Raw genomic sequence first — 26,520 nt, forward strand, 5'->3', positions numbered from 1 at the left:
TGGTAAGCTATGAAAGGTTGTTCTTATTCTACAAAGGTTGCACTTGTTCTACTGATAATCGCCATCCAAACAAGTCTGGGAAAACTGTGTGGGTAAGGGTCCCAGCCTTGCTAGCCCCTTCAGGTGCAAGGACCTTGCCAGCTTACATCTGGCCTCCAACACCTTATCAGCTGTATCTGCCAAATATATACTCCCATATAGTGATCTCATGTTTCATTTTATTGATGTTTTCTGTTGCTGTGCAGAAGGTTTTTATTTTGATGTAGTCCCATTTGTTTATTTTCTCTTTAGTTTGCTTTGCCCTGGGAGATGTATCCATGAACATATTGCTATGAGAGATGTCTGAGATTTTGCTGCCTAGAGTTTCTGAAAGGGCGATGGCTACACCCTCCATCTTGCCTCAGGGCGAGGGCTACGCCCTCCATCTTGGCCCAGGGCGAGGGCTACGCCCTCCATCTTGCCCTGGATCCTCCATTTTTGGGCAGCAGCCTTAGCCATGTGCTCAGCAAGGAGCTTCTTCCTGGAAGCCCAAGCCTCTGCTAGCCACACCTAGGATTTCTTTAAACTAACCAATGATAATCAAGGGAAGTGCGCACCATAGATACGACCACATTCTGTGTAACAAGACACCGACTTGCGCCTGGCCAATTGGCAGGGCCCACAGTCCTCTCTCCTCCCCTTACTCCAACCCCCCTATAAAACCCCTCTCCACACAGAGCTCCCTCTCTCTCTGCTGCTTGCCACTGCGTCGGTGAGTGTGGTCGGGGAGCCGAGCTAGTTCGAATAAAGACTCTTTGCTTTTGCATCAGACTCGGCTGGCTCCATGATGGGCTTTTGGGGATCCTGAAATCTGGGCATAACATTTGGGGGCTCGCCCGGGATCCCCAAGACCCTCAAGGGACCCCCGATACGGAGAGTCTGACTGGCCGCGGTAGGTGTCTGTGTGTTGTGTATTCTGTTCTGTGTGTTATATGTTCTGTCCTGTGTGAGCTCACTTATGAAATTCTGTAGTGCCCGAAGCGGTCTAGGTGGATGCACTGGTGAAGGACCATGGGTGGGGAGAGTCGGAAGACGTTCTGCTCTTCAGGAGGGATGTGGATTCCCCTCACGAGGGATGTGTCTTCCCCTCAAGGATCTGAGACAAGGCAGATTGCTCCCACCGGTTGGCGTACGGCCATCGTCTACTTTTCGGTTTTGCTTCCATGGAGTTGGAAGGCTGTTCTTTGGGGCCCTGTGTTTGTCTGTGTCTGTGTTTTTCTGTTTTATTCTGTGGACTTACTGGACAGACATTATGGGACAGATTCAAACTACTTCTTTAAGCATTATCTTCGTTTTAAAGTCAAGGGCTGTTGCAAACCTGCTTGCCAGCTTCAGGTGTGGTTTTCCAGAACCGCTGGGAATTTGGGACCTTGGAGCTTACTGAATATGGAATTTCAGGGGTGGAGCTTTAAGGCGGAGTTTTACTACAGAAATATGGACGGGGCAGGAAGTGTGCTTGCCTCGCGGATTTATTTAATACTATGTCAAAGTCTTTCAAAGGGTCTGATAGCAGTAACCCAATTTCTAAAGTGAAGTATCATGACAATTATTTCAGGTAGAAACTGTGGTTTCATACTGGTCTTAGAGGGCACATTTTTCCTTTGCCTGGGAGGGACACTGCAGCTGTCCCAGGGTCGGAGGGCTCCAGTTAACTTATCAACTCAGTGTTCTGGAGACCCAGGACTGTAATTTAGAGAACATGCCTAAGTTTAACCCAGGTTACCCAAGGGCTCTAGATAATGTGTTTATCAAACTAGGTTCCTCATTCCAGACCCGAGGGCTCTAGATAATGTATTTCTGTCAATTCAGTGACCCCGAGACGCAAAACTATAATTAACATGCTTAATTCTGATTCTGTAAACTGTTTTTTGCAAACCAGGTTCCTCATTCCAAACCTTGAAATGTAATCAATACCTCTGTGATCTGTCGATTTTGTCATTTCACCGAAATCCTCTTGGAGGACATTGAATGGTTCTTTCCCTCCTCTTTAACTTTTGGGGGATTGTGTGAATGGATTACTGATCTAGATTATCAAGGATCTCTAAGGGACTTGTTCTGTATCTCTGCAGAATTGAAACTGATTTGTTGGTATTTTGTGCTGTAAATGTGGCATGCGCCTGTGTAAAAGTGTTTTTGTTTATTTCTGTTTTGTTTTCTTAAAAAAACATACTCAGTTTTTAATGGGGAATGTTCTTTGAGGCTGAGTGCTCTGACCGATAGCAAAACACCCCTGAGTGGCCGCTGGGTTCTTTTCCCAAAGGGTGCTTGCTCTCTGTCAGAGGTGGAATCGGCCCGCCTAACTAGTAAAAATTTCTGTCTATATTTGTGTACTAGGGACTTTGATTTGCTCTGTGATATTTCTGTGTTGGATTGAAATTTTGGAATTCTAGAGTAGATTTAAAGGTATTTGTGGCTTTTCTAGTCTGATTGGGACATTCAGGGGTGGGCTCACAGCTCCGCAGGGCGGAGAGATTTACTGGCCCTAACCCTGCCTGTGACTGTGTTTTGTTTAATTTGCTGTTTTCAATTGTTTATTAGATTCTAATAAACAGGATTAACAAATGGGCACTCTCCCTAAACCTGGAAGCCATCAGGACTTTGAAGTTCTACAAGAGAGGAGGAGTCTGACTCAGAGACTGGCCGAAACCTTGTTGGGTTAGGAGAACCGGAGGCTGAATGTTGAGCTTGTAGACTGCAGTTTGCTGGGCAGAGATCCAAGCCCAGTTGTATAGGGGTTGAGGTACCTGTGTGCATCAAAACAACTTTTTCCCATGGCATAATACATTTTAAGGAAATTGGACAGACTGTGTTTGTCACTAGAAAGAAGAACTGGCCACAGTGCACAATCCCTGGCACTGACCTGCAGAAAACTGTATAATAGACTCAGATGATCCCTGCATCTTCATGGACATAGCTCCAAAGAGACAAGGACAATTTTGCCTTATATAGGAAGGTCAAAAGTAGACTTTAGTCACCTCCCTAAGATTTGTATAGCCCTACCATATCTCATGTTTAGTAGCAGAAGATTTGGCTGCCTGAAGTGGCCATGGTGCCAATATTATGTTTCACTGTATTAATATGTTGTATAACCTTTGATTCTCTTACAGGTTTGAATATAGCTGTAGCTGCCAGCAGTTGCTGTGGACCAGTGATGGTCTACAGTCCTTGGTGGTCTTTGGGAATAACTAACAAGTGTCCAGATTCCCACACTAAGGGCCATTGTTGTGGCTATATATTAGCTGTCCTGGAAGGGGACTATGTGGGGTGAACCCCAAAAGTAACAGGTATCTAGCTGCCAAGAGGGCAGGTGCCCAAATGGGCAAAGAATACCCATTTTTAAAGGCTAATTTGAAAGTACAAAATTTATAAAGGTTATGTACGTGATAAGAAGGAGAAATGTTAAAAGGAAAATCAGAAAATCTTAGAGAAGATCAGTATGTTTTTCTCCTTATATAATTCCTCTGAAATATTGGCAATGCTAAGTAAGTCATGGCAATACATTTCTTTGCATATATCCAATAAGACTGGTTCCTAATAGTAGTTTTATTAACGGAAAACTTTGACTGGAGTATCATGTTTTAAAGAGCCCTGTCTGAGCTCTAAAGACTTAAAGTCAGTAAAAATGCCACGAAGAAAGCCTGGTATCCTGCTTAGGAGCCCTGAAGATGGCTGGCGCTGGAGCGTCAGGCCCATGCCCTATCACTGGAGGTTGGTCAGAGTAGAAGGGGAGCAATAAGGATGCCTCTGCATCCCTGCGGAACCCCCACTCACACTGGGCCACAACGAGTAGGAGGGCTACTGAGATGGGCCTTAAAGCCTAGAGTGTGGACTCAGGTAGAGTTGCTACAGATGAGGGATTCACCTAACGCAGCAGATACTGCAGGCAGGCCTGATGGCAGCTGGATGGCTTGGCTTCCTGGCCCTACGGGGCACATTAAGATTCAATCATGAAATTCCTGCAAAGGTAGTCAGTTACCATTCTTGTTGTGTTTATGCAAACATCAGGCCAAATTGAATACAGTAGATAAACTAGTCTTGATTTGGCTTTTTGATAGCCATAGAGGAATGCTAAGAAGAAAAATCCAATTTCAATAGAGGTTGTTAAAACTAAAATGGTTTATTTCCCTCCCACCGGACCATGTGTTATAGTTTGTCTCTGCCAGGTCACAAGCCCAGCTCTTTCTGTGCCCAGGAGAGCAGGGAGCCTGAGTGGAAGATGACCTCTAACCAGACACACCCGCTGCATCACCCTCAAGAAGACAGCGGACCTCGCCGGACCCGTTGGAATCCTCCTAATGCTGTTGACTTCCGGCCCTTGCATTATTACCAGACTAGTCCAACTTGTCAAGAAGCACATAGGGGTGGTTCAGTTGATAGTTCTGCACGCCCAGTACAGGCCTCTAGCAATGGTGAAATAGAAATGCAGTCCGGCTGAAGTTCCAAGACAAAGGGGGATATGAAAGGGCCAGGGCTACGCCCTCCATCTTGCCCCAGGGCGAGGGCTACGCCATCCATCTTGCCCCGGATCCTCCATTTTTGGGCAGCAGCCTTAGCCATGTGCTCAGCAAGGAGCTTCTTCCTGGAAGCCCAAGCCTCTGCTAGCCGCACCTAAGATTTCTTTAAACTAACCGATGATAACCAAGGGAAGTGCACACCAAACATACGACCACGTCCTGTGTAACAAGACACCGACTTGCGCCCGGACAATTGGGAGGGCCCACAGTCCTCTCTCCTCCCCTTACTCAAACCCCCCTATAAAAACCCTCTCCACACAGAGCTCCCTCTCTCTCTGCCGCTTGCCGCTGTGTCGATGAGTGTGGTCGGGAGCCGAGGTAGCTCGAATAAAGACTCTTTGCTTTTGCATCGGACTCGGCTGGCTCCCTAGTGGGCTTTTGGGGATCCTGAAATCTGGGCATAACAGTTTCTTCCAGGATTTTTATGGTTGCCCAGCTTACATGTAAGTCTTTTTTAAAAATATATTTTTATTGATTTCAGAGAGGAAGGAAGAGGGAGAGAGAGATACGGGTCCTTCTACCCCACAGTTTCTCATGCATTTAGTAATGAGACATTTCCTCTGCAGAGTGAAACAATTCCAAAGGGAGTGGGGAGGGGGAATCAGCTAAAAACAGTTACTACAAAGAATAAAACTACTCATTGATTTTGTTCCTGTGCCCAGAATGGTGGAAAATCACCTGGGGAGGAAAGGAGGTGACTTTGAACTCAGGACTGGATTTGTTGTTGACCCTGCCCCTCACTAGAGTTCACTTCTCAAAACATGAGTGTCCTCCTATATTAAGCTGAGGATGATGAAACACCATCCCAGCATTATTAGAAAGATAAAAAACAATATATGAAGTTTTGACAGTGCCAGGTGCTTATTATCCTATATAATAAAGAGCTAATATGCAAATGGCCATCACGCCCTCACCCCATATGCGGTAACAGCTCAGACACTCAACACTGGGGAAAGAGGAATGAGGACCAGCCAGACACAAATGAACTCGAGAGGAATGGGGTCGTAACCGGTTTGGCTCGGTGGATAGAGTGTTGGCCTGCGGACTGAAAGGTCCCAGGTTCGATTCCGGTCAGGGCATGTACCTTGGTTGCGGGGAAATCCCCAGTAGGGGGTGTGCAGGAGGCAGCTGATCAATGTTTCTCTCTCATCGATGTTTCTAACTCTCTATCCCTCTCCCTTCCTCTCTGTAAAAAAACAAAAATTTAATAAAATATTTTAAGAAAAAAGAGAGGAATGGGGACCAGCCAGGCTGCGGCCCGGGAGACGGACAAGCAACCTACCCTGTGGTCCTGGGTGCCAGCGGCTGCGCCTGCACCTGCAGCCCAGCCTGGGAGAGTGCCAAACCGCATGCCCGGCAGTCGCGGGCACTAGCAGCTGGGACTACAGCCCTGGAGAGGGACAAGCAGCCTGCCCTGCAATACTGGGCACCAGTGGCTGGCCTGCAGCTAGGGAGAGGGACAAGCCACCTACCCCGCGGTCCCAGGTGCCAGTGGTTGCGCCTGCGCCTGTGGCCCGGGACAGGGACAATCCGCATGCTCCACAGTCCCTGCAGTCCCAGGTGCCATGGGTGGTGCCTGTACCTGCAGCCCAGGAGAGGGACAAGCTGCCCTCCCCGTGATCCTGAGTGCCAGCGCCTGTGGCTGTGGCCTGGGAGAAGGACAAACTGCCTGCCTGCAGTCCTGGGGCCTGCAGCTGTGGCCCAAGTGAAGCCGCCCACCCATGGTCCCCTGTGGCTGCAGCCAGCCTGGGTCCTGGGTGCCTGCTGACGGCCAGAGGGAGGGAATCCTGGGTCCCGGGTGCGGGGTGAGGAAGAGGTGGTTAGGGATGATTAGGCCAGCAGGGGAACAGTGAAGGGCGATCAGGCCAGTATGGAGCAGTTAGGGGCGATCAGGAAGTCAGGCAGAGGTGGTGAGGTGCGATCAGGCAGGCAGGCGAGCAGTTAGGAGCCAGCAGTCCCGGATTGCAAGAAGCAATCGGACATCCCCCGAGGGGTCCCGGATTGGAAAGGGTGCAGGCCAGGTTGAGGGACTCCACCTTCCACCTGTGCATGAATTTCATGAACCGGGCCTCTAGTTAGTTATAATCACAATCATTCACTCTTTATTATGATCCTTTTACAGCACATTCCACCCCACCCCCGTGGTATTGGGTCCTCTGGGGAGATCTCCACCTGGGCAGACAGTGAGCTTCAATACCAATTCCCATGACTTCACCCACAAGAATATGGCCCTGAAATTATTCCAAGATGGAATTGAGATTCCAGCCTCGAGACCACTGCAGACCCAGATGGAGACAGCCCCTTTATACAGCAAGCAACTCCAGCAGAGCCAAACTGTCTGAGACCATCCAAGGTAGATGTCCCTCAGACCCAGCTCAAACCCACACCTGGCCCCTGTCCTCCAAGGCTGCTCCTCCCCCTGCTCTTTGCTTCAGGCCTGGAATCTAATTCCTGACAGTCAATCCCATTGCCAGGCACCTGGATGTGCCCATCACTCATCTCTGTTTAAGGCCAGTTCCCAGGTGAACATCTATCCCTATACTTGGTAGTTTCAACTACTTCACCAGTAACAACTCCAATAACAGCACCTACTATAAGCCAAGCTCCTATGTCCTTGGTGATTTCACTTGTTTTGCAATAGTTATTATATTTCTCCTATATGCTGGGGCTGTGCTTGGTGATTTCTCACATATCACCCTAAGAGCAGTTACCAGTCCTTAACCACCTACTTTCTGCAGGGACCTGTGCTTACTGATTTCATTCATATGCAAAGAGATTGCTGAGTTGTGAGCACTTGCTGGATACTTTGAAGTGTTCTGGGTTACTTTGAAATTCAAAGTAATTGCTGTGGTGGGGATGCTAAGTTATGGAACCCTCCTCTGTGATCAGTCTGTTCTGTGAGGTCAGAGCTTCTGCCCTGTATGGTTTCAGTTTTGTCCATTTTGGAGGCTACCTACCACACTTTCAGACAACATGGTGAAGCTCACCTGATCAGTAAAGAATCACCAGCACCTCCAGCTTCCCTGGTTGCAGAACGGAAATATGTACCAAACCTGTACAGCCTCGACCCATGTAGAGAAAAGCTGGATCCTGGTGAATTTGTCTACAGGGAGGGTGTGATGCTCACTTGTCGGGTGGAGCATGATGAGCAGCAAGTGGTCACCAAAATCCTTGCCCTGGAGGCCTCTGCTCACCACAAGGACCAGCAGAGATGATCCCTCTGGTGAGGCCTCTACTCCAAATGAACTGCTTTGTAAATTTTTATCATTTTTAGTATTAAAAGTAGTAATTTACGTGTCTTATAGAAGAATCTCTAAATTTATAGATATAAATGAGCATTTTGAATAAAGCTCACTTTTTCCCATATTCCACACTCTAAGAGTCACCACTGGTGAGAGTTTCATAAATACCTTGATAGATAACCTTGACACCATTTTACATTAAAGAAATAAAGAGGAAGAAAGAGCATCCTGTTCAGTGCCACTTGTTTTCTTCACCTAAGTCACTGTGTTCATTGTTCATATCATACCTGCCCTTCTCCTTGCTCTTTTAATCTCTATATGGTCCCTAATCCACCCTACTTTCCCACCTGGACAAGACACACAGCTGTGAGTAGTCACAACACAGCCATTCTTCGTCCGCTATTTATGACAAAGAACCAGAAATAAACCCAATTGTTCACTGAACATTCTTACATGTACATTTCTGTTCTTCCATGAATTCCTTTCCTGTCAAGCACCTTGTGGAATGTGCAATTTTATAGAAGGTATTCAGGGAGCAATGGAGGGGTCTTCACAAGACATTCTTGTCATAATAACACGTGATTGGGCTAAGCTAATCAAGATAATCTGAGAAAATATTCAAGATTTTACTGCCTACTTTATCTTATATAGCTTTGATTGTATTGAGTCTTACATTTAAGTTTTTAATCCATTTAGTGTTCATACTTGTGTATGCATAAGGACATAGATTTGATGTTTTGCACAAATCTGTCCAATTTTCCAAACACCGTTTATTGAATAGACTGTCTTTACTGCCTTGTATGTTTTGCCTCCCTTGTAAAATATTAATTGACCTAACAAGTGGGGATTGATTTCTGGGTTTTCTATTCTGTTCCAATGATCTATGTATGAGCTGATGCCAGTTCCATGCTCATTTTATTACTAACGCCTTGTAGTATAGTTTGATATCATGTTGTGTAGTTCTGACAACTTTGCTCTTCTTTCTCAAGATTGCTGGGGCTATTTGGGGTTATAATAAAACTGTGACTGGGAAGATCATTCCAATTGTCAAATCAGATGCCATTCTCATGTTTTCCAGCATTCAATATTCACATTCCAAAAGAGAGATTTCAGAATGAAATTGTAAGTTGTGAGGTCTCTTTTTCATTCAAAATATAATCCAAAATTTTCAACACTATGTGATGTTTCCCCCTATTACATAAATTCCAAACAAACAATCTGTAAGGATGATTTAGGATGGGGAGAATAGGGAGATGGTATAGTCATAACACCTCAAAAGAGAATGACTGTGATATCTATGTAGCTGGGAATGAAAAGAAATAAAGGAATTGGAGATAGGAAGGAAATGAAAAAAAGTATCATTTATGTTACTAATTTCAGAGTCAGTATTACATCCTGGAAAAAGATATCCTCTCTTTCCACATGCTGAATTCATATCAATTTTTCATCCTGGTTCTTTTCCATCTGCTATTTAATACTACATCACTCCTATTGCAATGTTTTCCTTCTAATAATGGAGTATCTCTTCCACAACTTGAATGTGCTATGTTTCTTCACTTCATATTATTGTAAAAAGACCATAATTTATGACATCACCAAGTTGTGACCTGAATAAATGGGCAAACACTGAATGTCTTTGGTGACATCAATAATAAACAATGAAAATAGTAACTAAAGGAATACTGACTTAGTTTTTCTAATAAATAGATGGTATGGAGAAACTAAGATGGCGGCATAGATAAACACCGGGAAATTGCTGCCTCCCACAACAATTGAAAAATACCGCAAAGGACAGAGCAGACATCATCCAGAACAACAGGAAGGCTGGCTGAGTGTAAATTCTACAACTAGAAGGAAAGAAAAGCACGCTGAGAGCCAGAGGAGCTGCGGAGGTGAAGTGCAGAGGTACGGCGGCTGGGGCGCGGAAAGGGGGCGGCACCTGAGGACGCGGCTGTGTTTTTGAATCACAAGCTCCTGACTGCTCTGAACTCCGGTTCCGGCAAGTCTCTGGGGACCCAGGACTCATACGGGGAGAAGCTGGTCTGTCGGGCAGCGGGCGAACTTGAGGGCGGCTTTCCCTCAGAGGTGCTTGCAGCCCTTACCGGGACACTGAGACGCGCGACTCCGGGCGGAGAATCAGCCATAGCTGCTTTCCCCGCCCTTTGATTCCCTGAGACCCCGCCCCACCCAGGCTGCGGCAGAGGCTTTTGCATGTGAATGTACCTAACTGCAGCCGAGCCAGGCAGACCCGGAACTTCCAAGAGAAGGCCCAAGGCCCTGCAGCGGCTTGCATTGCTTCACAGCTGAGCCTCTTCGTGGCTCCTGCTGTGTGGTCTCAGGCAGAGGCTGAATTAGCACCTCCTTAGATCCAGGAGCCACTGTACCCAGTGGTTAGAGGGGGACCATCCAGATTGCAACTCCTCAGATCAATAAGGGACACACTCAGGGAGCAGACTCGTGAGCACCAAAGCCCCACTGAAGCAAGTCTTGCCCCAGAAGGGTGTCTTCAGCACAGAAGTTCTCCCACTTCAGACACAGCTGATTCTCACAGCCAATTGGCCTGGAGGTCAATTCCTCCCAGTGATCCTACAACAACCAAGGCACCAAGAGTGCACCAAGAGTGTCCACCTCAGGTAACTGGGGAGGCTGAGCCACTGGGCCCTACAGGACACCTGGCGTGAAGGGCCACTCTATCAACACAGGGAAGCAGCCAAAATGCGGCGACAAAGAAACAGGTCACAAATGGCAGAAATGGAGGAAAGCAAATGACTGGATATACAGTTCAAGGCCACGTTTATAAGGTTTGTCAAGAATTTTATGGAAACCGCCGATAAATTTAATGAATCCCTCAATAAGTATAGTGAGACCATGGAGGACATGAAAAAGGACCAACTAGAAATTAAGCATACACTGACTGAAATAAAGAATAATTTACAGAGATCCAACAGCAGACAAGAGGATCCCAAGAATCAAGTCAAAGATTTGAAATACAAAGAAACAAAAAATACCCAACCGAAAAAGAAAAAAGAGATCCCAAAAATATGAAGATAGTGTAAGGAACCTCTGGGACAACTTCAAGCGTACCAACATCAGAATTATAGGGGTACCAGAAGGAGAGAGAGGGCAAGATATTGAAAACCTTTTTGAAGAAATGACAGAAAACTTCCCCAACTGGTGAAAGAAATGGACTTACAAGTCCAGGAAGCACAGAGAACCCCAAACAAAAGGAATCCAAAGAGGACCACACCAAGACACATCATCATTAAAATGCCAAGAGCAAAAAATAAATAAATAAATAAATAAATAAATAAATAAATAAATAAAATAAAATGCCATGAGCAAAAGATAAAGAGACAATCTTAAAAGCAGCAAGAGAAAGACAGTCAGTTACCTACAAGGGAGTACCCATACGACTGTCAGCTGATTTCTCAACAGAAACCATGCAGGCCAGAAGAGAGTGGCAAGAAATATTCAAAGTGATGAATAGCAAGAACCTGTAACCAAGATTACTTTATCCAGCAAAGCAATCATTCAGAATAGAAGGTCAGATAAAGAGCTTCACGGATAAGAAAAAGCTAAAGGAGTTCATCACCACCAAACCAGCATTATATGAAATTCTGAAAGGTATTCTTTAAGAAGAGGAAGAAGAAAAAGGAACTCTTACCATTTGCCACAGCATGGATTGAACTGGAGAGCGGATAAATACCACAGGATCTCACTCATTTGTGGAATATAATGAGCAACATAAACTGATGAACAAGGACTGATCCAGAGATGGAGAGGCATTGATTGGACTGTCGGGCCTTGGAGGGAAGGTAGGGGAGGGTGGGGGTAAGGGGGAAAGATCAACCAAAGGACTTATATGCAAGCATATAGGCCTAACCAATGGACACGGACAACGGGGGGGTGAGGGCATGAGCGGGGGGCGGGGGGGGGGGCGGGTAGAGGGTAACGTGGGGACAAGGACACATATGTAATATCTTAATCAATAAAAAATATATTAAAAAAAAAAGAGCAGCAGGAGCGATCAAGCCCCAAAGCATAAAAAAAAAAAAAAATAGATGGTATGAAGTGTACCACATGAACTACAACTTCATATGCTCATTGTGACATTACTTCCATTTTCAAGATATTTCTGTATAATAATGATTTCAATGGAAGCCATTCCTCTGAGCACAACATATAAGGAACATTTCATGAGCTAGCCTATCTAATAAGAGCAATATGCAAATTAACCCTCACTCCATCACTCCACAACAAAGATGGCGACCGGGGCAAGACACTAGTGACGTCACCCTGGCAATGTGAGCCCAGCAGGCAAGTGTGCCCGCAGGCAGCACCCAGCAGGGCCTGCTTGGCTGTTGCCGAGGTATGGAGCAGGCAGGCCCCGCAGAGAGCAGAGAACCATAGGGAACGGGCCCAAGCCGTCAGTAGGACCTCCCCTGAGGGCTCCCAGATTGGAGAGGGTGCATGTCAAGTTGAAGCCCACCCCCCACCCCCATGCACGAATTTCATGCACCAGGCCTCTAGTGGAACAAATAAAATATATGGCATCTTACATGAGACTCAGAAATGTAAAAAGCATAGAACTGCAGTAGGAGAATCTGAGAAGAGTCATCAGATCAGGGAGAAAAATCAATGTAATGTAATAAATGCTTCACATAATAAATCTGTAAGGTTTGTTAGTAAATCAGCAAATGTTTCTAAATAACCAATTTTAATCCATTATTTCCCTTTTCTACTGAAGATATGAGTACATACATACACACAAACTTCCTCATTACTCCTCTTACTCCTAAATACATTTTTTTTAATATATTTTATTGATTTTTTACAGAGAGGAAGGGAGAGAGATAGAGAGTTAGAAACATCGATGAGAGAGAAACATCGATCAGCTGCCTCCTGCACATCTCCTACTGGGGATATGCCCGCAACCCAGGTACATGCCCTTGACCGGAATCGAACGTGGGACCTTTCAGTCCGCAGGCCGACGCTCTATCCACTGAGCCAAACCGGTTTCGGCCCTAAATACATTTTTTATGTTACTATATTTACATACTGCATTTAATGCAAAACAAAATGTGTACAGCTGTTATAAAAACTCAGAAAAAGTCCATGCTATTCATATATGTATAAACATATACATATATATGTATACATTATATATATATGAAAAAATGTTGTGAGGATGCAGAAAACCAAAAATTGGGCTTCTCAATGTATTCTTTTAGATATTTGTTATATTAGCATTTGTTAAGGAAACCCCCCTGGTACTGGATGGTGTCCAGCAGTTTCCCAAAAGACCACAGATAAACTGGAAATAAAAGTTTATAACTCACGGAGGAAGTATACGGGACGCCTGCAGGGACTAACACAGGGCAAGACAGGATGCAGGAAGAGAGTGGCAGTACACACAGTGTAGGTCTGTATTAGGATCACTATGTGGAGTGCCTTGGGGTTCTTGAGCTAGGTCCAGATTGTTCTACTCAAAGCAAAATCAGCAAGGTTTGGCTAACTCTTCAGAAACCTTACGTAAGGGGCATACAAATTGAAGGCCCTGAGATGCACAAAAGACTATTGCTCACAAGGACTGCTGGAGAAGTCATATCAAAAACTTACATTCACTTATGACACTGGAATCTGGTGTCTGTGTGCATTAGGATTTCATGGGAGTTCAGTTCAAAATGTTTTAGCTACACAAAATAAATGACAACACTGAAACACCACACACGTTTATATAAACCCTTAAAAACAATCCCATTAGATATTTTTTGTAACCATCATAATGTCCCAGCAGGTACAATGAATAAAAAGATAAATTATGGGTAAACTCTTTACACATTATTTAGGGTTTAAGGCCTGTGAGTAAATGATGTCACTCCACTGGATTACAAGTTGTTACCCACAATGGTGAATAAGGTGGGAACCATTAAGACTGATGGCATGTCAACACCTCATTCATTACACATCACTGTTAACATATTTCAATTACTTCATCTTTATTAATGAACATATTAAGTCCACACATATTCTAAACAAAGCATTGCAAACACTCTGTACGTTTGTCCTAACATTCATCCCCTTGATATTGTGATTTATACTAAAAAATCATGTAACTATCCTTAGTAGACTGTCTAAAATAAGTATTCTGATTTAAAGCCGTATTTGAAAAGTGTTATTGACTTACTAGTTTCTAATGTGAATTCTCCGATATTTTACATTCATTTGCATTATCTCCTTTCACACATTTTCTACTTCTTTAAGTCACTTTCACGCACAAATTCTGCAGACTTTTCTATAATGTGTATTTGGGGGAAAGATTTTCATCACTTATTTCAAAGGCAATCTCTGATATTCAGGAAGACTCTGGGTCGAGGTAAAGGGGTTTTTTTTGTTTTTGTTTTTGTTTTTATATTTTATTGATTTTTTACAGAGAGGAAGGGAGAGAGATAGAGAGTTAGAAACATCGATGAGAGAGAAACATCAACCAGCTGCCTCCTGCACACTCCTCACTGGATATGTGCCCGCAACCAAGGTACATGCCCTCGATCGGAATCGAACCTGGGACCCTTGAGTCTACAGGCCGACGCTCTATCCACTGAGCCAAACCAGTCAGGGCGAGGTAAAGGGTTTCCACATTCTTTAAAGTTTCTCTCCAGTATGAATTCTCGTGCATCAATTAAGATGTAAATCCTGAATATAGGCTATGCCGAACTTTTTTATTTGTATGGCTTCTTTTTAGTATGAATTCATTAAAGTTCAGTGAGCCTTGATAAATGGTTAAAGGTTTTGACATTCTTTATGTTTCAATTGTTTCAGTCCAGCAAGAATTATATGATATTGACTAAAGTTTCAACACCGGATAAAGACATTACCACATTCTATGCACTTGTGAGGATTCTCTCTGGTATGAATTGTCTGATATTTAATGAGGTTTGGGCAATGGTTGATGTTTTTTCCATATTGTTTAGATTGCTTCTATTTATCATGTATTCCCCAATATTGAACAGAGCTAGAGCAAGGTTAAAGGCTTTGTCACACTTCTCACACCCCTAAAGCTTCTCATGTATTTGGTAAGAATTGTGCAGTGTAAAGGCTTTGCCATATACTCAACCTTCATAAGGCTTCTCTCTGATGAATCCTTCGATGTCTAGAAAGGTGTGAAGACCATGTAAAGGCTTTGCCACATTCTACACATATATAAGGCTTCTGTCCTGAATGAATTCTCTGATGATGGGTAAGGGTTGAAGACCGGCTAAATGCTTTGCCACATTGCATACATTTATAAGGCTTCTCTCCAGTATGAATTGTCTGGTGTTTCTTAAGGCTTCCACACTCATTAAAGGCTCTGCCACATTCTGTACATTTATAAGGCTTCTCTCCAGAATGAATTCTCTGATGTCGAATCAGATGTGAGCCCGACATAAATACTTTGCCACATTCACTACATTTATAAGGCTGCTCTCTAGAATGAATTACCCGATGTCGACGAAGATTTTCTCTCCAGTTAAAGGTTTTGCCACATTCTCTACATTCATAACGCTTTTCCCCAGAATGAACTCTCCGTTTCTTAAGGCTTGCTCCCTTGTTAAAAGCATTAACACCTTCTGTACATTTATAAGGCTTCTTTCCAGAATGAGTTTTCTCATGTAGAGAAAGACTTAAGCTCCCGGTGAAGGCTTTGCCACACTGTTTACATATATAAGGCTTCTCTCCACTATGGATTCTCTGATGTCGAACCAGTTCTAAGCTCAAGAAAAAGGCTTTGCCACATTCTTTACATTCATAAGGCTTTACTCCAGAATGAATTATCTCATGTTCTTTAGGGGTTCCACACATGTTAGAGGTGTTGCCAACGTCTGTACATTTATAATAGTTCTCTCCAGTATGAATTACCTGATGTTGAATGAGTCTTGACCTGTGGATAAAGGCTTTGCCACATTCTTTACATTTATAAGGCTTCTCTCCAGTATGAATTCTCTGATGTTGAGTAATGCTTTTATAACAGTTGAAATCTTTCCCACATTCTCCACATATATAAGGCTTTTCCCCAGAATGGACTCTCAGATGTTGCTTAAGTCTTCCACATTCGTTAAAGTAATCATTACATTGATTACTTCTCTCTTCATTAGGTGAACTCTGGTAATCATTGAAGAGATAAAATCTTTTAAAGAGGGCTCTAATATCATTGCACATATAAAGTTGTTTCTAATTACCTATTCTGATACCTATCTACATCCTCCCACATCTACAAAATGTATACACTCTGAAAGACAGGTGAATATTTCTCCATGAAAGAATAATGGAAACTTCTTTGAGGGATTTGCAAAACTAATAATTTTTACCTTCATTTTAGAAAGACCTACATTTTAGCAATATTTGACAATTTAATCAAATCCTACATTACATCATTCACAAAATTATTTGCACAATGGACTGACTAGCTGACTTCTCTGATATTCCAAATTTTACTTTAGGGAATAAGGATGTATGTATGTATTAATTGATTTATCTATATATCTATTTATTCACTTCTTTATTCATTTTAATCCTAACCTGAAGACATGATTATTGATATTTATAGAGAGTGAAGTAGAGAGAGAGGAAAAGAGAAAGTGAAGAACATCGATCAATGGCCTCCTGCATGCAACCAGACCAGGAATCGAACACACAACGTTCATTATATAGGGCAAAACGCCAACCAACTGTGCCACACTAACCATGGCAGCAAATATGTTTTTTAAATTTTATTGGTCTTTACGTTCAGAGACCATTGCTCTGTCAACATAGCTGATGAAAAGTAGATATTTTCAAGATTCTTTTCCCCAAGATGTTTTATATACTTAATCTCCTTAGGCAACATGGATTTTATTAAGGGTAATTGCCCCACTTTGATTATATCCATCAGAACATCCTTTTTTTTCTCTTCATATTACTTCACCCATTACAAAACTTTCATTAAGTGTAAATTCTCAGTGCCACACGTGCTAGATCTTACCTGTTGCATTTTCTGGAATGAATCTTCTACGTCTGACTTTATAAACAAACCCTGGGTGACTTGAGAAGACAGAGCTGAAATATAGCAAATTAAGTATGAAACACTACACTCAAGTAAATATTCTTTAAATTCTAATGTGAGATGGCAGAATAGGAAGCACAACTTTTTTCCTCCATGGAGATGCTAATTGACCCAATTACCTTCTAAATTGCTTCAGAAGCCAGTTCAAAGACCACAATACTCACCAGAAAGCACAAAATAAAAAATTCATTATCAAAGAGAAACACAAGTCACCTACATTTGCCCACAACACCTGCTCGCCCGTTGTGACATACTACAAAATAACTGTGGGCCAGCTCCCCAGCCTCAGTTTCTTCTCAGAACGGAAATCAATGAGTGCACTGTGTCTCCAGTGGTCTGGATTTTCTACAACTGCCTGAGGAACTTGTTTCTCTTTGGAATGACACCGATTTAAAGGAAATGTTAATATACTGTGACTGCATTATGGTGGCTAAGAAGGTAAGAGAGTAATTGTTCAAACACCAGAGAGACTGCAATGCTGAAGAAAGACATCAGAAATGGTTAAGATGTGAAATCAAATTATGTTTTAAACTGGGAAGTTACAAAACACACACACACACACACACACACACACACACACACACACACACACGCTTCTGGTCAAGATGCAGCAAACAAAAGCCCTGGTCCAGACAGATTCACAGGGGAGTTTTACCAAATATTCAAAGAAAACTGACACCTGTACTCAAGCTATTCCAAAAATTTCAAGAGGTAGGATCACTTCCAAACTCTTTCTATGAGGCCACCATCACCCTGATTCCAAACCCAAATAACGACATGACAAAGAAAGAAAACCACAGGCCAATATCCCTGATGGACATAGATGCTAAAATCCTCAACAAAATTTTAGCAACCCGGATCCAGCAATACATTAAAAAGATCATTCATCATGACCAAGTGGGATTTATTCCAGGGATGCCAGGCTGGAACAATATTTGGAAATCAATAAATGAGATATAGCACATAAACTGATTGCAAGACAAAAATCACATGATCATATCAATTGATGCAGAAAAAGCATTGGACAAAATCCACCACCCTTTTCTGATAAAAACTCAGCAAATTGGGAATAGAGGGAACATATCTCCAAATAACAAAGGCCATATATGATAAACCGACAGCCAATATCATACTCAATAGGCAAAAATTAAAAGCACTTCCCTTAAGAAGACAGGGATGCGCTCTTTTACTACTCTTGTTCAACATAGTTCTGGAAGTCCTGGCCATAGTGATCAGACAAGAAGAAATAAAAGGCACCCAAACTGGAGAGGAGGAAGTAAAACTCTCATTATTCACAGTTGACATGATACTGTACATAGAAAACCCTTAAGAGTCCATCAAAAAACTACTAAATTTAATAACTTAATTCAAAAACATAGCAGGATACAAATTTAACATGCAAAAATCTATTTCATTTTAATAATAGCGAACTCTCAGAAAGAGAAACTAAAATAACAATCCCATTTACCATTGCAACAAAAAAATTAAGATACTTAGGAATAAACTTAACCAAGGAGGTAAAAGACCTGTACTTGAAAAACTACAGGACATTGAAAAAAGAGGTAGAGGAAGATATAAAAAAGTGGAAGAATATATACCATGTTCATCGATTGGTAGAATAAACATGATTAAAATACCAATACTACCCAAACAATCTACAGAGATTCAATGCAATTCCTATTAGAATACCAAGGGCATATTCCACAGATCTAAAACCAACACTCCAAAAATTAAATGGAACCAGAAAGACCCTGAAGTGCTGCAGCAATCTTGAGAAAGAAGAAAAAAGTAGGAGGAATCACAATACCAGATATCAAGTTATACTATGAAGCCATTGTACTCAAAATAGCCTGATACTGGCACAAGAGGACATACAGAAAGCCGAGAGACATGAAAAAATGCTCAAAGTCATGAATCATCCGAGAAATGCATGTCAAAACAACAATGGCATATCACCTCATACCAGTCAGAATGGCTATCATCAACAAATCAATCAATGACAAGTGTTGGTGAGGGTGTGGAGAAAAAGGAACCCTAGTACACTGCTGGTAGGAATGCAGACTGGTGCAGCCATTGTGGAAAACAGTATGCAGTGAGTTTCCTCACAAAATTAAAAATGGAATTCTCATTTGACCCAGTCATTCCACTTCTAGGAATATATCATATCCTAAGAAACCTGAAACACTCATCAGAAAGAACATATGCACTCTTATACTGATAGCAGTGCAATTTGCAATAGCTAAGACTTAGAAACAGCCTAAGTGCCCATCAACAGATGAGTGGATAAAAAACTATGGTACATTTATACAATGGAATACCAAGAGGTAATAAAAAAGAAAGAACTCTTACCATTTGCAACAGCATGGTTGAACCTGAAGAGTATTAGGCTGAGTGAAATAATCCAGTCACAGAAAGTTAAGTACCACATGAGTTCACTCATATGTGGAATCTAATGAACCAAATAAACTGATGATCAAAAATAGACCCAGAGTCACAGAAGCATAAACAGACTTTTTGAACCCCAGAGGGAAGGCAGGGGAGGGTGGCTAGGAAGAGATCAACCAATGAACTTATATGTATATATGCATAACCTGTGGGCACAGACAATGGGGTGGTGAGGGCTTGTGGGGGAGGATGGGAGTGGGCTGGAAGAGGTTAATGGGGGAAAACGGAGAACCTATGTAATACTTTCAAAAATAAAGATAAAAAGAAAAAAAAAGATGGCAGTGTAGGTAATTCCGGCACTGGCATCCTCCCACAACCACATAAAATATACAACTAAACCATAATTCAGAAATGCCAGAGACCTGGCTGAATTAAGTTTTAAAACTAAGGATATAAAGAAGAACCTTCATTGAGATTGGGACCGGGGCAAAGTCACAGAATGGGTTGGTCCCATGTTGATAAAAATCATGAGATATATTTCTGCTGCAGAAGTCATGTTTGAGGAGTGAACGGTCCCAGGCCACCAGCCCAGGGTTCCAAAGCAGAGCAGAGATGTGACCATTACTACGGCTGTAAAAACTAGCAGTGATGGTGGCTGAGTGAGTCAGAGAGTGGGTGGAAACCCAGACAGTTCCTCTTAAAGGGCTCGTGCTCAGGCTTACTCAGACTCATGCCTTCTGAGTGCTATGGATGCAGCTCGGCATGAGAGACATACAGGGAGGAACTGAAATGCCTTGCATAAGGGAGAGAGCAGGAGGAGGAGCTTTCTCCCAGACATAAGCTCTGATAGAAGCCATTGTTGCTTTTCTGAAACTTTCCCCGCAAATGGCTATCAGATAGGGGCCACAGCTGAGTCTCCATCTACCTGTCTCAGACTTTTCACCCCACCCTGAAGATTTCCTGACTACCTGCCCCATCAGCTTGTGGGGCGACCCAAGCTGTTTCCACTGGCTATTCCATACAAACAGCCTGACTGGCTTGAGCTTCAGTCTTTACTACAATATGTAAATAAGCATCAGCTGGCCCTAGTGTGCCCCATACCACTTGCTAAGTAGCCCCAGGCCAAAAACGATATAATGTCTATTCATTGCAGTGTCCACGTGAAACTAATATAATATTGTATTTGCAATTATAATTGAAAAATAGAAAATGAATGAAACACAAACACACACACACACACACTCCAATTACACTTTCCAGAATAGGTTTGACAGGCCATTAAAAATCTAGCACAGTGGGGGGGGCAGAAAGGAGACATCTGTAGTACTTTAAACAATAAAGAATTTAAATTAAAAAAGTAAAATATGGGATATACGGGCAAAAAAATCTACCACAGCTGACAGGCGGGCATGGCTCAGTGGTTGAGCTTTGACCTATGAACCAGGAGATCAGGTTTGATTCCCTGGGGCAGCATGTAGAAGGCAGCTCATCATGATTCTCTCTCATCATGATGTTTCTATCTCTCTCTCTCTCTCTCCCTTCCTCTCTGAAATAAATAAAAATATATTTAAAATAGTAAACACATTCCTGACCGGTTTGGCTCAGCGGATAGAGCGTCGGCCTGTGGACTCAAGGGTCCCGGGTTCGATTCCGGTCAGGGGCGTGTGCCTTGGTTGCGGGCACATCCCCAGTGGGGAGTGTGCAGGAGGCAGCTGATCGATGTTCCTCTCTCATCGATGTTTCTAACTCTCTATCCCTCTCCCTTCCTCTCTGTAAAAAATCAATAAAATATATTTAAAAATAAATAAAAATAAAATAAAATAGTAAACACAACCGAACAAAAACAATCTACCACAGCTAATTATTTGCGTTGTCTTGTACAAAGCAATTTCATAAAGAATGTGCTGCTTCTAATGACCTTAAGTAGCAGCAAAAGATCACAAGGCTTACGAAGAAACAGAAAAACAGTCCAGCCCGAGGAACAAAATAAATCTCCATATCCTGGCCCTAAGTTAACTAACATCTGTTAATTACCTGACAAAGATCTCAAATATGCCGAAACTGGTTTGGCTCAGTGGATAGAGCGTCGGCCTGCGGACTAAAGGGTCCCAGGTTCGATTCAGGTCAAGGGCATGTACCTGGGTTGCGGGTACATCCCCAGTAGGAGATGTGCAGGAGACAGCTGATCGATGTTTCTCTCTCATCGATGTTTCCAGCTCTCTATCTCTCTCCCTTCCTCTCTGTAAAAAATCAATAAAATATATTTAAAAAAAAAAGATCTCAAATAAACCAACATAAAGGGGAAATATTGCAAAATACAGAAAACATAAAAATCTAAACATTATCATCAAAACTATGCATGGGAAAAATTAAAATGCGACAGAAAGTGTAAGAAAAAAAAAAAAACATATATTGGGAGCTGAAGGACCCAGTACCTGAATTTAAATATACAATAGAACTATCAGCAACAGACCTGATCAAACAGAAGGAGAAATAAGACAACTTGGACACCTATCTCTAGTGTTCCTGGTTTGTGAGAACTAAATTCTAGTATCTCAACTGCTTCCCTCACAAATTAATTACATGAGACATAAAAGATTAAAAAGAAATATGCCTAACCCAAATATACCCTCTCAAAAATCATTTCCATTGAAGCCAAGCTTCCCAAACCATAGTTTAAGGTCTGGCCTCCTCTGTCAACCTTGGCCTCTCATCTGGGTCATCTGCTTCCTTCATTCCCACCTACCTGGGTGGATGGATACTGTTCTTTTTCTCTTCAATTCCCAGGGCTCCTTCATGTGCTCCAAAAAGGTGACCAGGTCTGGCTTAGACACAGCAAGACCTGTTTATAAGAAAAAGGAACAGGAATTTTAAAGGAGATTCTCCAATTTCAAATATATACTGAGCTCAAGGGGGAAGACAGGACATTGTAGAATATCAGAATAGTCTAGAAAAAGTTTCCCCAAAATATTATTTTCTGATCTCACCTTTACCATACTAGAGACTACATTTAAAGTTTTCAGATTCTGATTTCCACTTGCAAGTACACCAGCAAAACCCCAGTTGCTTTGCTTAATAACATGGATCTGAAACTCTATCATGAAGAGCAGAAGCTACAAGCAGACACTGTGCTAATGAAGACAACAACACCCTGCAGGTGGAGGAGAAATTCTGGAAGGAAGTGGTCCTCACCCAGGAACACCAGGTTCCTGTAGTTCTGCAACATCACGTCCCTGTACAGTTTCCGCTGAGCTGGGTCCAGGCACGCCCACTCCTCCTGAGAGAATTCTATGGCCACATCACTGAAGGTCAACTGCCACTGAAATTAAAAGAAAAAACAAACATTACTCAAGTGACCATGGGCAGAGGTCATAATGTCACCCAATAAGAAAAAAGTTCGAGCCCTGACCGGTTTCGCTCAGTGGATGGAGCGTCGGCCTGCGGACTCAAGGGTCCCGGGTCCGATCCTGGTCAAGGGCATGTACCTTGGTTGCGTGCACCCCCAGTGGGGGATGTTCAGGAGGCGGCTGATTGATGTTTCTCTCTCATTGATGTTTCTAACTCTCTATCCCTCTCTCTTACTCTCTGTAAAAAATCAATAAAATATATTTTTTTTAAAAAGAATACAGTTTGATTGTACTTTTGTTTTTGGTTTTTGTTAATCCTCAACGGAGGATATTTTTCCATTGATATTTAGTGAGAGTGAAAGGGAGAGGGAGAGACAAAGAGAGAGAAACACATGGATTGATTGTCTCCAGCATGTGGCCGACCTAGGGCCTGGGATCAAACCTGCAACCAAGGTATGTGCCCTTGACTGGAATCAAACCAGAAAGCCTTCAGTCTACAGTCCAGAGCTCTATCCCCTGAACCAAACCGGCTAGTGCTGAACTCATTTTGAGCCAGGGAAGTACCCTGAGTTATCCAATAACACCACTTTGACACTAATATTCTCTAATGTATTTTGAGAAAGAAGAATGGCATATGACCCACAAAACCACAGTTGAAGCTTTACTTTTCTAGAAGACAAATTTTAAAAATAGCTGGGCCATCATGGCAAAGTGGTGAGCATCAATCTATGAACCACAAGATCATGGTTCAATTCCTGGTCAGGGCACATGCCCGGGTAGCAGGCTTGATTCCCAGGGTGGGGCATGCAGGAGGCAGCCAATCAATGATTCTTACTCATCATTGATGTCTCTATCTCTGTCTCCCTTTCCCTTCCTCTCTGAAATCCACAAAAATGTTTTAAAAAATAACAATAAATAAAGGCATCAACACAGGCATATTCATTTTTGAGTGCTTTGTTTGAATCATAGAGGATCAAGTGTACCAGTATATATTTTTTAGGTGGAGAAGTCATTCTGAGTGACAACTATAAAGTACTTCTAAAATTTTAAGGATTTCTGGGGTGGGGCCTGAGTTTCCACATGTTTATCTAACTCACGTATGACTATCAATGCCAATGTGTCTGGTTCATGTGCTGCACTTTACATAGCACAGAAGAAAACACAGGAAACAATTCATATACAAGACTTTGAATAGTTTTATGGAATTTACAAATCTCATTGATTAGTAAACCTAACAGCCACAGTCCTTCTTTAATACATTGTTCTAACAGTTTTATACATATTAATCAATCTCAAAAGTAATCAAAGAATAATAATATTATAATTCCTTTTTCAAAAAGTAAGTTTTTGTTGATTAGAGAGAGAGTGAAAGGTGGAGAGATAAAAACATCGATGAGAGAAACATTGATGAGCTGACTCATACATGCCCCCTACCAAGGATTGAACCAGCAACCCGGGCATGTGCCCTGACTGGGAACTGAAGCAGTGACCTCTCAGGGTCACCACTCAACCAACTGAGCCATGGCGATTGTTTCTTTTTTATGAGAAAATTTTGTAAAACCTCCAGCATTTGGTAGAGCCTGGGTGTTATTCCAAACTTTACCTGGAATTTGTCAAAAAGAACAAAGACCAACACACAGACACAACCCTCATGAATGTACGCAGCTGTTGTAATTGTAAAGAATAGAAACAAGAAGGTAAGACAGAAGAGCTCAACGTTAGCATTTTCTGCAAAAACCAAGACATACAAATGGAAATAATGTACACACTGAATGCAATACAAAATAAAACTTTCATGTCAACAAATTACCCTGAAGTTTATTAGCTGGTTAGGTTCAGTGGATAGAGCGTCGGCCTGTGGACTGAAGGGTCCCAGGTTCAATGCCTGGGTTGCAGGCTCGATCCCCAGTAGAGGGGGTGCAAGAGGCAGCAGATCCATGATTCTCTCTCATCATTGATGTTTCTCTCTCTCCTTCTCCCTTCCTCTCTGAAATCAATAAACATACATTTTTTTAAAAAATTTAACTCTGTAGCTCAGGAATTTGGCAGAGAACACCTGCACCAAGTGAAAATCAGATGCAATGGAAATCACATCAGGGGACTGAAACACGGGAAAGGACACAACATCACTAACATCAGCTTATACCAGTGGTTCTCAACCTTCCTAATGCCACGACCCTTTAATACAGTTCCTCATGTTGTGGTGACCCCCAATTTCATTGTTTCAATTTGAACATAATTAAAGCATACTGATTAATCACAAAAACAATATGTAATTATATATGTGTTTTCCGATGGTCTTAGGCGACCCCTGTGCAAGGGTCGTTCGACCCTGAAAAGGGTCGTGACCCACCGGTTGAGAACCGCTGGCTTATGCAGATTTCAATCCACATACCTCCCAGACTCTGTAAATCGAACAGTGCATTTAAAGCAGTGGTCCCAATGTGGGGCAATTTGACTTTAAGAGGGGAAATTCAAGAATGAGTTAATGAATGAATTTTTTGCATTTCTTATGGTTCTAGGGACTTCATATAGAGTATATGAATATATATTGTGACATATTTATACATTTCAGTTATCTATTATGTTTTGAAACTTTATTTGCTATTTTTTTCATATCACTCCATAGTATTAGTATTTTTAACAATTCCTTAGTGATTTCTTCCTCAGTATTTCGATTGTCCTTGCATTCTTTTACTTTTCACTTTCATGGATGCCATGTTCTTTGGAAGCTTGTTTAGACCAAGTTAACGGCCTTTTAGGGTTCCTCCACAAGAATAGAAGTTCACTTTTTGAATAATAAGAATTATATGTCACAGGAGGGGTATCAGGATTTTAGAGATGCTTAGGTGGGGCACGGCCAAAAAAAGTTTGGAAACCACTGATTTTTAAAGAGTATTTCTTTCTGTCCGGCTGGTGTGGCTCGGTGGTTCGATTCCCGGTTAGGAATCCCCAGTGTGGGGGGTGTGCAGGAGACAGCCTATCAATGATTCTCTCTCACCATTGTTTCTCTCTCTCTCTCCCTCTCCCTTCCTCTCTCAAATCAATAAAAATATATATATATTTTTAAAAAGTAATTCCTTCTTATCAACGTAGTGAGCAAGTCTCTTGCAACGATTTTTCTTTCAGAACTATCTGATCTAATCGGGGCCTGGTTAAATGTGCAGTGTCTCAATCCTGTTCTACAGAGCAGATGTTGCAGCCATACGAAATCTAAAACCTACATCTCCCATCTACACTTCACATCTCATCTCTATAGGGATCTTGGATATCAGTGCCTTCCCATGTTGGTCTGCCACACACACAAAAATGTTTCCAAGAGTTGAAGGTAGGGGTTCAAAACAAGGCACCCTAAGATGTGCTTCAACAGTAGGTAGATTATGTTGAGCTGAAGGCACCAAGACCCTATGGGCTCAAGAGAAGCTTCTGCTCTCCCCCTGAACTACCTAGAAGAATTTAAATTCGAAGCCTGGCCCATGATAAGTGTCAAAACCAATAATGACTTTTTACCTATCTAGGTGGTAGGCAAACTAATACCTCCTGAACATGTGATCTCCAGTCAAAGATCTTCTGAAGTTTCAAAGTGCATTACCTCATCCCAGGCTCAGAATGTCTCATATGCTAAATTTCCCTTTCAGTCTCTGAGCCTCTCTTGCATATGGGGTCTCTGACTCTGTCATGTGTGTGCAGCTCCCATACATATCCCCTCTTTCTGATTAGGCCAGCTGAGAGAACCTTGAAGGTAGAAGAAAGTATCTTCCTCCCACACAATGGTCATTAACTTTTGGTGAGATTCCTATGGGGGACCTGGATGGACACAGCAGACAGAAAGCTATGGACAAAAACCCAGAGGTAGCTGACTTTATCTCCCTCCTAAAGGCCTGCTTCCTTGCAGATGTTGAAACTGCTGATGC

General features: G+C 42.4%; 1 protein-coding gene across 2 annotated transcripts in view; it reads right to left on the reverse strand.

Annotated features, from left to right (window-relative positions):
* The window catches only part of LOC308523143 (KRAB domain-containing protein 5-like), a 40,844-nt gene that overhangs the window by 9,080 nt on the left and 5,244 nt on the right, over positions 1-26,520 (reverse strand). The window contains exons 3-6 of one of the 2 annotated variants that reach the window (XM_081096840.1): positions 22,452-22,578; positions 22,006-22,101; positions 16,794-16,867; positions 13,513-15,934 (exon numbers count right to left, since the gene is read on the reverse strand). In XM_081096840.1, coding sequence (XP_080952966.1) covers positions 14,912-15,934; positions 16,794-16,867; positions 22,006-22,101; positions 22,452-22,578 — 1,320 coding nt within the window. In that variant the 3' untranslated portion in view covers positions 13,513-14,911. Of the gene's footprint in view, positions 1-13,512; positions 15,935-16,793; positions 16,868-22,005; positions 22,102-22,451; positions 22,579-26,520 lie in introns of those variants that run through there. The other variant, XM_081096841.1, reaches the window with a different exon arrangement.

The sequence above is a fragment of the Myotis nattereri genome (assembly GCF_964212035.1).
Source record: "Myotis nattereri genome assembly, chromosome: 8".
NCBI classification, from domain to species: Eukaryota; Metazoa; Chordata; class Mammalia; order Chiroptera; family Vespertilionidae; genus Myotis; species Myotis nattereri.